The following is a 12,493-nucleotide window of genomic DNA, read 5'->3' as shown; positions in this document are numbered from 1 at the left end:
GATTAAACTGAGGGAGGAACAAAATGTCTGTGTCGTTTCTGTTCATTTGCGTGTGTGTGTGCGTGTTTGAATGTGTATGTTTAGATCTCGTTGTGTGCATGGGAATGTGTAGCAATTGTATGTCCACTGTTTGTGTTGATGCATTATAATGAAGATAATATGACCAAACCCCAATCAACAGTTAAAGAGAATATTATATGGACATCAGTAGACCCCAGATGATGTCCATCACTAATGCATGAGTCTGTGATTTATTGAACTCCTGTGTGTGTGTGTGTGTGTGTGTGTGTGTGTGTGTGTGTGTGTGTGTGTGTGTGTGTGTGTGTGTGTGTGTGTGTGTGTGTGTGTGTGTGTGTGTGTGTGTGTGTGTGTGTGTGTGTGTGTGTGTGTGTGTGTGTGTGTGTGTGTGTGTGTGTGTGTGTGTGTGTGTGTGTGTGTGTGTGTGTGTGTGTGTGTGTGTGCACCAGTTTGTGTTGTTGCATGTGTGTATGCAATGTTCCTACACAGGTTAATCTATCTTTACATCGTGCATAAAACAATTCCTAGCAGCTACAACCTTCTTAATATTTTTGATTGTCATAACTGATTAAAGACTGTGGAAAATTGCCGCACATGGATATCTGTTATCCAACGCAGACCAGTCAAAACAAAAACGTTTGACACAACTTGTTTCAGAGACACTGACTATTTATTTTGGGGTTTTAATTTACCCCAGGGGACAATATTAGAGAAAGAAGCTCACTAAAAATGTAAAAACGTGGGAGGAAAACGTTGTGTCAATAATAGTAATTTACACATTTCAAATACAAATTCCGGTGTTCTTTTTTTTCACTAAGAAGTTTATCTTCCCATTTAACTGACACCTGTATTTGTTATTGAGATACTTTTTTCTGCGTATCCTCAAGTTTCTCGCTCTCTAATGCTTTTTCAAGTACTTTATTAAATACATTTCAGAGTAATTGGCTCTCTTGCTGCCATCTCTGAAAACATTTGCATTGTAAACAATAAGTGGCTGCTTGAATGCATTCAGCCTTGAGTTTAACACAGTTCCACACCGCAGCAAAATACTTTTTATGTTACTTTGCATAACTTAATCAGAGGTTAATGGGAGCAAATACAATAAGATTCAGATTTGATTCAGATTTGACTCTCGCTGCATATCAAATTAGTGTTCAAAACCAAAGGTTGTTATCAAAAACAATGAGTCAATTCAAATATAATCTAATTCAAGCAACATGAAATCAATGGACTAATTTAGATAATATTTGGGGAATTATCCTTTGAGTGGTTGTGCAGACAATGTTCATGGTCTCTCAGACTGATCATTTAGTGCTTATTATGAAACAAAATCAATAGAAAAATATTACTTTTTAATTCATATCTACATGTGTTGGAGAACTGAAAAAGAGGTACCCATCAATAAATATAAAGTGTATTCGTTTCACTAAAGTTAGTAGTTGGAATTACTGTATATCCGCCAACTTATTTTTCATTTTACTGTCTGTCCCCACAGGTTGCCAATCTCCTCAGGCTGTTTCAGATTCCTCAGATAAGCTATGCTTCGACCAGTGCCAAGCTCAGCGATAAGACTCGCTACGATTACTTTGCCCGCACAGTGCCCCCCGACTTCTACCAGGCCAAAGCCATGGCCGAGATCCTTCGCTTCTTCAACTGGACGTACGTGTCCACTGTGGCATCCGAGGGTGATTACGGTGAAACTGGCATAGAGGCCTTTGAACAAGAGGCACGCATGAGGAACATTTGTATCGCCACTTCAGAGAAGGTAAGGCATGTGATGGATTATAATAGAGTATGAGTTTATGTTTGCATAGATATATACGAAACCATTGATCGAAGAGAGATACCAAAAACCCCAAACTTTAATCAGCAGTGTCACACTGATGTATGGCCTGAAGCTGCACAACTAACAATGAATGGGGCACTAAATGTGGGAGCTTATAAAAGTTGGTCTCCTTGTCTTATCTTGTCTTACACACGAATGGAGTTTATGTTACACTGGTGTTATCAGTTGTGAACCAGAAAATGAAAGCAGTCACATTTTTCATCTCATTTGCTACGGCGGTGCATTATGGTTTAAGAAAGAAGGAAGTACAGACTTTTTTTGCTTGTTTCTTCCTATGTATAATGTTGATTTAAAAATCACAATTCAGATATGACTTTTAATCTTATTTAGGAGTTAAATTAGTATTTACATAACAATGTCTGCAAACTAATGTCCGATGTCTGTCCAGGTGGGGCGTTCTAACGCCAAGAAGTCCTATGAAGCTGTGATCCGACAGCTCCTCCAGAAGCCAAATGCCCGTGTTGCCGTCCTCTTCCTGCGCAGTGACGATGCCAGAGAGCTGCTGGCAGCGGCTGCCAGGCTCAACACCTCCTTCATCTGGGTGGCCAGCGATGGCTGGGGTGCCCAGGAAAGCATTGTCAAGGGAAATGAGGTCACTGCTGAAGGAGCCATCACACTTGAACTGGCAGCCAATCCCTTGCCAGAATTCAACCGCTACTTTCTCAGCCTGGACCCTGTCAAAAACCTTCGTAATCCCTGGTACAGGGAATTCTGGGAGCAGCGGTTCCAGTGCTCCTTGGGTGGTGGAGCAGCAGGAGGGGGAAGTGTTGGACTGGGAGGGACATCTCTCCCGCCGTGCGACATGGACCTGTCAATGGACAAGAGTAACTTTGAGCCAGAGTCCAAGATCATGTTTGTTGTGAACGCTGTTTACGCCATGGCTCATGCCCTCCATCAAATGCAACGGAGCCTCTGCTCGAACACCAACGAGCTGTGCGACAGCATGAAAGCACTTGATGGGCGCAGACTCTACAGGGATTACATCCTGAATGTCAGCTTCACAGGTAAGAGGGCTGGAGAATGGCCAAGAGAGTCATAGATAAGGTGTCCAAGGTAGACGGAGAGTGAAAAGAAGTGGATGTTTGAGAGGATGCTGGGGAGGAAATGGGAAGATAGCAAGAAACAGACAGGAATGTGAGAGCTGTGCCTAGTTAAAAGTCCTCTCATGCACAACACAAGTATGTTGTCCTCAGCCAAAGCAGCAAACCCCAGAACATAAACAGTACTGAGACAAATCCGCTTAATTGCTAAGTATTGTCGGAGCCAGCCATGCCATTGACACCTATTACCCATGCGTAATTGATACGACACTACAAAGTTGCTTTGAGGAATGAGAGCTGCAGTTAATCCGTCAGCCATATTCTTCTCTCTTGAACTAATGAGATTGGGTGTGTTATAATAGCCCCTATAGCAGGCTGCTTGTCTGTCTGTCAGTCTCAGTAGGGTTGGGAGAGAAGAGACAGAGGATTGGCTTGAGTGACAGTTGGTGTACAAAGGATGCGTTATAAATAAACTGCTGTGTCTCGGGGACTGACACAGGTTTAGAGGTACTTATTCCTCCACCAAGCGTGACCAGGAGCAGACATCAAAACAGCCTAACAAACAGCGCTAACACGGCAGCTTTGCCACTAGAAGCTAGGGAGAGAGCAGGAGGGATGGGTGGAAGACGAAAGAATGGTATCACATATGGAGGGAGGGGGGAAGGAAGCTTACAGATAAGACTGACAGGCAGAGTCAAATGAGAAAAGAGAGTTTGGGGTAAGGTAAAAGGGAGTAAGATAAGCAAGGAAGGAGGGAAGGGAGAACTGAGGCAATGCCGGAGTGGGACAGGGTGCGTCAGCAGAAGAAGAGAAGATTCTCTTTGAAACTCCACATTTTCATTTCTGCTACAAATCTTGGACTTGGAGCATTTCTGCATTAGAGGAGGGAGATAGAGAGAAGGAAAGAGAGAGAAAGAGCATGAGTAAGGAAAGGAGGGAGATAGAGAGGAAATAGTCAAGACGATTGCAGTCGCAGCCTCCGGTAGGCACAGTTGATAACCACTCCCTTATAGAATGCATAAGAGAGGGGTGGAAGAGATAAGCAGATTCAAACATAGAAAGTTTAAAACGATGTGGAGTTGAAGAGGAGGTGTGAATCCCGCTGTGATTTTCCTACATCTCTATAGCTGATCATCTGTCTCCCTTACACCCCCCTTTCCCACTCCCCCCTTCCTTTTATTCACTACTGATTAGGTCCAGAAGGTGCATGTCCTTTTTTCTGCAAAGAAAGAAACAGCATGTTCAAGGATCATGATTTCTTCAGAGCTCAGTGTCAGTGTCAACGGTGACAGCATGGCAAACAGATTTGTCGTTTAAAAAACATGCATTCAAGGAATCTGCGTTGGTGAGAGGGTGAGGGTGTTGAAGATGGCGTTACGGTTAAACTGGGAACAGTGGCAGCATTCGCTCTGAGTTATTAGTTTAGCCCCCGAATGACGCACTCACACTGCTGTACATACAGTCTACACCTTTCCATCTACAGTATGTAAGTAAAGGAGCTGAGGTTAGTTGAGGTTGAATGTGGGTATAAATACTGCAGTAACACCATCCGCAGTGCTCTCAGTCTGAACTGTAGACAGAAAACCAACACTGTGCAGCGCTCTGGATCTCTTTGCCATCTCCTTCTCTCACACACGTGCATGTTCATTATACACTTTCCACATTGCATCAAAGTTTGATCCATCTTAAATCTTATTGCTTCCCAATACACTGAATCACTTTCCCCTGTCAATAATTCTACAATCATAACACATCCTAACACACTGTGTTTTAAACCTCTTTTTGTTGCGTGTTACCGACGGCGTATGTTGTGTGGCTAGGAATGTGTTTTCATATGCCGCTCTCTTCATCCAGTCTCGACTTGCTAGTTGCTATGGTAATGAAGCCGACACTATTGCCAATTGTTGAAGGGATCTGGTAGATCATGGGAACTGCTCCCTACCATCTAGTAATAAACACAGGGGCACATTGGTGCATTTTATGAGGCCTCCCTACACACATCCAACACAAAACACACATACGTACACGCAAGAGACGCATAGAGTCAGCTCTTTTATTTACAAAGAGGCAGCTTGAAATGCTTGTTTCTTTACCAGCATGAAATTGCAGACACCCCCAACCCACGCACTTCTCAAAGCCATCATTCAACTCCCACCCACCCAACTCCCCTATCTGCAGCAAACATATCAGTATATACACATGCACGCAGTATTCTGTTCAAATAGTGGTGTTGGATGTGATATTCCCTCTTCTGTGTGTGTGTGTGTGTGTGTGTGTGTGTGTGTGTGTGTGTGTGTGTGTGTGTGTGTGTGTGTGTGTGTGTGTGTGTGTGTGTGTGTGTGTGTGTGTGTGTGTGTGTGTGTGTTTGCGTGCGTGCGTGCGTGCGTGCGTGCGTGTGCGTGCGTGTGTGTGCGATATGTCTGTGTTAGCAGAGGCGGTGTGCCTTCAGGGCCATATTGAGCAGCAAGCTTACTGCAACGTTTAGATGCTAGAGAACAACCTTCACTCCTTTTCTCCCTCATTTTCTCTCTGCACTCTCTGCCTCTGGCGCTCTCTTTCCGTCTCTTTTTTCTCTCACTCTTCATCACTCTATCAATCTCTCTATATATCTCTTTCTCTCTCTGTCTACATTCTCTTTCTCACCCAGAAAGTGCCCTACTCTTTTCTACATTCAAAAACAGAACATCCCACTCAGACTTCACAAGGTTTTCTATCCTGCCTCCACCGCCTCTCCCTGCCCATCTGTTTTTCCACTCCTGCACTTTGCTCATCCCTTCATCCATCCTTCACCTTTTTTCAATTGTTTCCTTCATCTAAAGGCTTTCCTCCGTCCACCTATATCTATGCTGCCATCACACCAGTTTTTGCTTTTCTCTCTTGCTATCTCCTCTCTTGTATTCTTCTCCCTCTTCTCCCTTGTCACTTCCCTCCTTTCTTTGCCGTTATCTTGTCTCTCGGCTCATCCTCCCTCCCAGCACCTCCTGCTTTTAGCCTACCGCTTCTTTCTTTTGTCTCATCACCTTTCTTTCAGTCAAGCTGTAGCTCTCTGCTGCTGCACCTTTCCTCCTATACATTTCTTACTCTTGCTCTGGACTTCTTTGGTTCTTTCCTCTGTTCCCCTGAGGCCTGATGGTCCGTGGCCAAGGCAGCGCCTCCGTCCCTGGTGACTAAATCTGCAGGGAGAGCAAATATAGCTAATATGATCTGTCTGTGTGTGTGAGTTTGTGACATGTGAGTGCATCCCTGTGTCCATATCTGTATATGCTCAGGGATGTGTGTCTGTGTCTCTGTGGGGCACAGATGTGTAAGGTCATCAACCCTCTAAGGAAAGAAAAAGAGGGACAAGAAAGGTTGATCAAACCATTAGCATGCAGAGTAAAGTATATATTTTACCTTAAACAGGTGTGAATTTGAGCATGCACCTATATGTAGTGTTTACTTTGTCAAGCTTCAATCGGGATTCAATCAGGGATTCATCTGAATCGGTGCTTAGAAATACAATTCTCTATTCCTAGCTGATAACTAATCAACAGCCAGCGTTTGAATTTGTAGTCACACAAAGAAAAGATTTGCCCTCTCTCTCTCCACTTTCAGATTACTTATTCCTATGTATTCTCCTCAAGCCCCTTTACCTCTACTCTCTCTCCCTGCCTTTACCCATAATCCCCCTTGGGCTTTGCTTTAGCCCGACATGGCCGAGAACATCATTAATTTCACAGCTTCTGAAGGAAAAGCCTGTTTTCACCATGCTTCTAATCAAGCTAGAAGAATAAGGTGTTTCTCGAGTTAGTGGGATTGCTATAAAATGTCTGACAAAAATGAGGGATCTGATGAACCACAGTTTGTCTTGCCTAACTTTTATTTTGTTGCTTTATACATTCTGTGGCCCTAGCTCTTTATTTAATGGCATCCACAAAAACTAAGAGTATATTTTGCTTGACAATGCAATGAATCCTCTTAGATAAACAACAAAATCGTCAATTGGTCTGAACAAATGGGCCCTTTGTTTTGTTTATCTGAAAGCTCCATGGTAATGTGTATCCAGTGAACCTACACAATGTGAGTGATTTAGGGATAACGTCACTGAGAAAGAATGCTCCAACGTCGGATGCTGGTGACACATTGCATGCATTTAAAGTCACTCAAATCAAGTACTGCTAAGGGGGGGGGGCTGCTGTGGGTCTCAGCTGGACTGGACTGGGCCAGTATGGATGAGGTCAGACAGAATCATCAATCAGCACTGTTTCAGGGCTGAAGTGTGTTACAGTATTACAGTACAGAGTTAACACACCAAAAGAAAGCCCACAAGCTGCTATTAGGAAGCAGTCACCACCTTCAATTCTTTAAATGATGAAATGTGTTCAGTTCACGATTCATCAAAGTTACATCAGACAGGAATACGCTGCAGAAATGTAGCTGAGGGACACACTTCCTTTCAGCTGCTCTACCCACCGTCCATTGTGCATCTGAGCAAATTGAAATGCTTTTTAGTCATGCCAGTGGTATGGCTGTATCCATGGCAATGTCAGTCTCTTGGTCCAACACTCATGTTCAAACCGAAATATCTACTGAATGGACTGTCATGTGATTTAATTCAGACATTATGGATCACATTGATTGAATCCTGTTTAATTTGTTTGATTCTTTGGCTTTTCCTGTAGCGCCATCACTAGGTCAAATTCTTCACTTATCCTGTTAAAAATGGTTTAGCTCAGCCATAGAATGACGCCTGCACCTTCAGTGATCTGCTATCTTCCAAGATGGTGTCATGGTATAAAGCTTTTTTCTTGTTGAATGACTTATTTCCCCAAAACGTATGATCACATTTCTGGTTAACAAATTATTTAAAGTGGTGCTTTTTCAGGATTCTTTGTGGGCAAAACTCAGTTTTACCCACAAATCCACTGATGGATTAGTAGACAAAATCGTATTATGTGTTAGACGCCCAACAATTGCTTTAGTCAAAGAGAGCCTTCTTTCTTAATGACTCAAGTTATAAGAACTGTCAGATTTGTTCCAATTTTCTATTTAGTTTTTGACAAATACCTGCAAAACTATTGTTGCCCCCATCAGCCGCAGTTGCACTGTATGTTTAGTTCCTTAAGCAAATGTTGGCAACATGTTAGCAAATATTAAACAGTATACGTGGTAAACTTTAATATTTTGGAATTGTCCAAACGAGTTAGCATGCTCAAGTAAAGCCGTGCATTGCTGCAAGGGTGTAGACTCTTCAGCCGCAGAAACTCTCTCATCACATTTTTAAATGTTGGCAGGACAGTGCCGAGGGGAGAGAGAGGTCTCCATCCAAAAAGGACCTGGGCTGCCTTGCAGTCACCAGAGGAGTCTGGGTGGCCTTCGCCTTTTCTAACTTGCACCCTCATACACTTTTCCTGATAAGCTGCTCTGTCACGTCAGCAAGGTTGCTGGTGTGGTTATAATAAGGAGGAATAACCCGTCTTCTGAGTCTATTGCTCCCTGAATGTGATCCTTTAGAGTGAATCCAAGGACAACACGGTGCCATCAAATGGGTCTGTAGGCTAATGCCGTTATCTCTTTAGTCTGTATTACACGTAATTACCACATATAGCTAATTAGGCTTCAGCACACATCTAAGGTCCTAATAAGGTACCGTTATGATAATTAGCTTGTGGCAAAGTACTTATGTGAGTGTGTATTGGTGTCTAGGAGGAGGAGGGCTCTGCTTGTCTTATTGCTCAGTGTTATTAGCAGACTTTATTATCTGCCAACTTGCAAAATAATGGATTCATATCTCTTCTTCGTCTGAAGATATTATCACCATCTTATTGAAATCATTTTCATTTAGCTGTCACCTAAACATTTAGCCCCCAAATCCAAAGAAGACTTGACACATAGAATTTCCTGTGACAGAGAGAGAGGAGAAGATAGAAGGTTGTGCTGTCTCTGTGATTTATGGATTTCATAAACCCTAACCCCCTCTGCTGCCATCTGACAAGCCATTCTTCTCTGAACACACTGAGCTTTCACAACATAGCACAGCTTTAGCCTTTGTCAGGGTTGCATGCAGGCACACACACGCACACGCACATGCACACACACTATTAACAGCAGGGTCAGATATTTGGTACTGTCAGCACAACCTCCCACAGCGCTCAGAGCAATACCTTAAACCATCACACTGTAAAGTAAAATCTAATGGAGCTTCCACAGGCGTGTGTGCGCGTACATCCTCACACACACAAACCCAATCTGTATTTTGATTCATTCCACTGATCCCAGGCTGTTCGCTTGGCTAGTGATTTCTTCAGTTACCCAGTGACACAGAGATATGAGGAAGGCAGCACAGTGTCATCAATGCTGCTGTGCAGTGAAGACCGAGAGCCTTGTTATACGTAGAAGAGTGATGCTTTATAAAGCCAGTGTACGGTGCACTATCCCCAGCCACATCATCATTTGACAGGGGAAGCAGCAGCGTATAACGCCCAGCGCTGTACAGTGTGTCAGCAGCATGGAGTTGATTGCTCCGCTGTAAAGCCAGAAGTGGCACTGTAGGAGTGCCATACACTTGTCTGTGTCAGAAAGACCAAATGTCAGCACTGTCTGGTCCAACACTGCCTGCAGCACATCAATAAGTTATTTTTTTCAACCAGTCCATGCCCGCTTTCCTCCTTGGTTTTTGTTTTGTGTTTTAATGGTTTCAGCATCCTGCCAATTTTACAATCTCTTCTATTCCCACATCCTCAGGGTAGATGGTAACCCTTTCATAAAAACTTGTATACAAACCAATTTGGCAGTTTCAGCAGTGTACCTCCCTCACATAATAGACCCAGAGGCTAATTCTATCAATGTGTGGGCAGCCATAGCACTGACCAGGGATTCAGTCTTCTGCCTTCATGCCTATCTGACTTTATAGGCAGTTTATTAATTATGTATTTGGTCATAAACATTGTGGGATCGGATTTTTGACTAGTGTTCTTGGCCCTATGTGACCTCAGGGAGTGATGGGGGGCCATTGATACACAGCGACATCACCAAGCATACCAGGCATTTATAGCCTCTTTGCAAATACTATGGTAACTGGCTGGTCTTCAGTAATGAAAACACCATTGTAATGCCCTTCACTGTCTGTTCTGAATTCCTAAGGCTTAACTGACCAAAGCCCATTGTCTCTGTCCTCACTGTTGCTTTTAAGATACATCAATGGGACGTCAATGGGATGATTGTAAGCAATTGTTTAGCTTTAATCTCCTTTTTCCACTCTTCTTATCACTTTCTTTTCCACTCTTTGTATCCTCTCACCCCCTGCAGCCCCTTTCTCTCCTCCTGGCAGTGAAACGGCAGTGAAATTTGATTCCCAGGGGGACGGCGTGGGCCGATACAACATCTTCAGCTACCAGCGCTCTGCCGATCGTTACGGTTACGTGCCGGTAGGTGACTGGGCAGAGAGTCTGACTTTGAGCAACGATCTGATTCACTGGCCAAGAGAAGTGGTGCCCACCTCGCAGTGCAGCGATCCCTGTGAACGCAATGAGATGAAGAAAATGCAGGCAGGTAGGAGACAGAAGTTCAACAGTGTTCTTTTTGTCCGAAATCAAACAGCAGCAGTGGCCTTCGAAAAATCTCAGAGATGTCTCATTCTGCTGTTAATATGGTTGTTTCCCAGGTGAGTACTGCTGCTGGATCTGCACATCCTGTGAGCCTCATGAATACCTGGCTGATGAATTCACCTGCTCGCCCTGTGCCCCTGGCCAGTGGCCCACTGAAGACCTGACGGCCTGTTACGACCTGCCTGAGGATTACATCATGTGGGAAGATGCCTGGGCCATTGGTCCAATTACCATCGCCTGTGTAGGGTGGGTGATAAAGAGCTGTGTGTGTGTGTGTGTGTGTGTGTGTGTGTGTGTGTGTGTGTGTGTGTGTGTGTGTGTGTGTGTGTGTGTGTGTGTGTGTGTGTGTGTGCGTGCGTGCGTGCGAGATTTAGGGATGTTTATACATTACGTTTGCCAAGCACATCAGTTAGTCATCCTCCTCTTGTAAAGTTTAAATTAAATAATCTCATGAATGAAGATATATAACAATGCGTATACTTTGTAGGCTACATGTCTTCTGGCATGTATTATCAACTTATTAAAAACTGTGACTTTATTTCACTGCTTGACTGTTTGGCTGAAAAACTCCCCCTCTGTCCACAGGTTCTTGTGCACTGGTCTTGTGTTCTGGGTGTTCATCCGACACAATCACACACCGCTGGTGAAGGCTTCAGGCATAGAGCTGTGTTACATCCTCCTCTCAGGAGTCTTCATGTCCTACGCCATGACATTCCTCTTCTTGGCCAAACCTTCTCCTGCCATCTGTGCCCTCCGGCGCCTAGGCCTGGGCACGTCGTTCGCTGTCTGCTACTCCGCCCTCCTCACCAAAACCAACAGAATAGCCAGGATTTTTAACGGCGTGAAAGACGGAGCGGGGACAGTGAGACCACGCTTCATTAGCCCGTCCTCTCAGGTGACTGATTGCAGCATAGCATCCATCCATCTGCATCAGTCAGACGGATGGATGGACAGACAAACATTGGATCTTGATGACCTTACCTTCTTCTCCTCCCTTCTTTTCAGGTGTTCATCTGTCTAAGTTTAATATCCGTCCAGTTAGTGATGGTGTCAGTTTGGCTGCTGCTGGAAGTCCCCGGGACACGGCGCTTCACGCAACCGGAGCGACGACAGACTGTCATCCTCAAGTGTAACATGCGCGACTCCAGCATGCTGCTGTCACTGGGATACGATGTGCTCCTGGTCATCCTGTGTACTGTGTAAGTGTGTCAGCAGGTTTAATATGCCAGCTTCGTTGCGTGAAAGGATCCAACTAAAGGTCTTTATGTTCTCCATCCTGAGCACTTTGTCAGTACAATTGGTGCCATGTTTTCAAGCACACCTGGAAAATCATTTTACATTTTGTTGATTTAAAACTATAACATTATATGTATACTGGGCTCTTTAATACAAATCACAAAGCAGTTATTCTTAAAATGTTTTGTTCATGGTGAAAATCATTTCAGTTGATTAGATTTAAGTAAGTTGGTTTCTAGGTGGTGCCCATCTAATTAGAAATATGATTCCCTTTCTTTAGGTATGCTTTCAAGACCAGGAAGTGCCCTGAGAACTTCAACGAGGCAAAGTTCATTGGATTCACCATGTACACCACCTGTATAATATGGCTGGCTTTTCTTCCCATCTTTTATGTTACATCCAGCGACTACAGGGTATCTTCTTCCTCACACACAATTACTTGTCTATGTCTTTTTGCATTGCATTAATGTATTGACCCTAAATGTTCATGCTACATTCCTAATCTCAAGATTACTAAATAAAACCATAATCTTAAAGGAAAAGATCAACATGTCGGCAATTGTGCCTTCTTGTCAAGATTTAGATGAGAGGATTGATAACAATTAGTCTAGTATAAAGACTGAAAATGGTGGAAACACATTGTTTGACTCCTAACACACAAGCAGGGTCCCTTTAACAACTAGAACCTCACAACCACCTTCACAATTAGTTACCAACGACGAATTACATTAACAAAAATACCTTTAGATTCAAAACATATTCAAATC

General features: G+C 43.7%; 1 protein-coding gene across 1 annotated transcript in view; it reads left to right on the top strand.

Annotated features, from left to right (window-relative positions):
• The window catches only part of grm3 (glutamate receptor, metabotropic 3), a 42,011-nt gene that overhangs the window by 23,098 nt on the left and 6,420 nt on the right, over positions 1-12,493 (top strand). Inside the window, exons 5-11 of the mRNA XM_079684714.1 lie at positions 1,455-1,783; positions 2,253-2,868; positions 10,192-10,434; positions 10,547-10,736; positions 11,076-11,385; positions 11,496-11,689; positions 12,007-12,139. Of these exons, the coding sequence (XP_079540840.1) occupies positions 1,455-1,783; positions 2,253-2,868; positions 10,192-10,434; positions 10,547-10,736; positions 11,076-11,385; positions 11,496-11,689; positions 12,007-12,139 (2,015 nt within the window). The remainder of the gene's footprint in view (positions 1-1,454; positions 1,784-2,252; positions 2,869-10,191; positions 10,435-10,546; positions 10,737-11,075; positions 11,386-11,495; positions 11,690-12,006; positions 12,140-12,493) is intronic.

The sequence above is a fragment of the Notothenia rossii genome (assembly GCF_949606895.1).
Source record: "Notothenia rossii genome assembly, chromosome: 5".
Lineage (NCBI taxonomy): Eukaryota > Metazoa > Chordata > Actinopteri > Perciformes > Nototheniidae > Notothenia > Notothenia rossii.
This window is presented reverse-complemented; position numbering and strand designations above follow the sequence as displayed.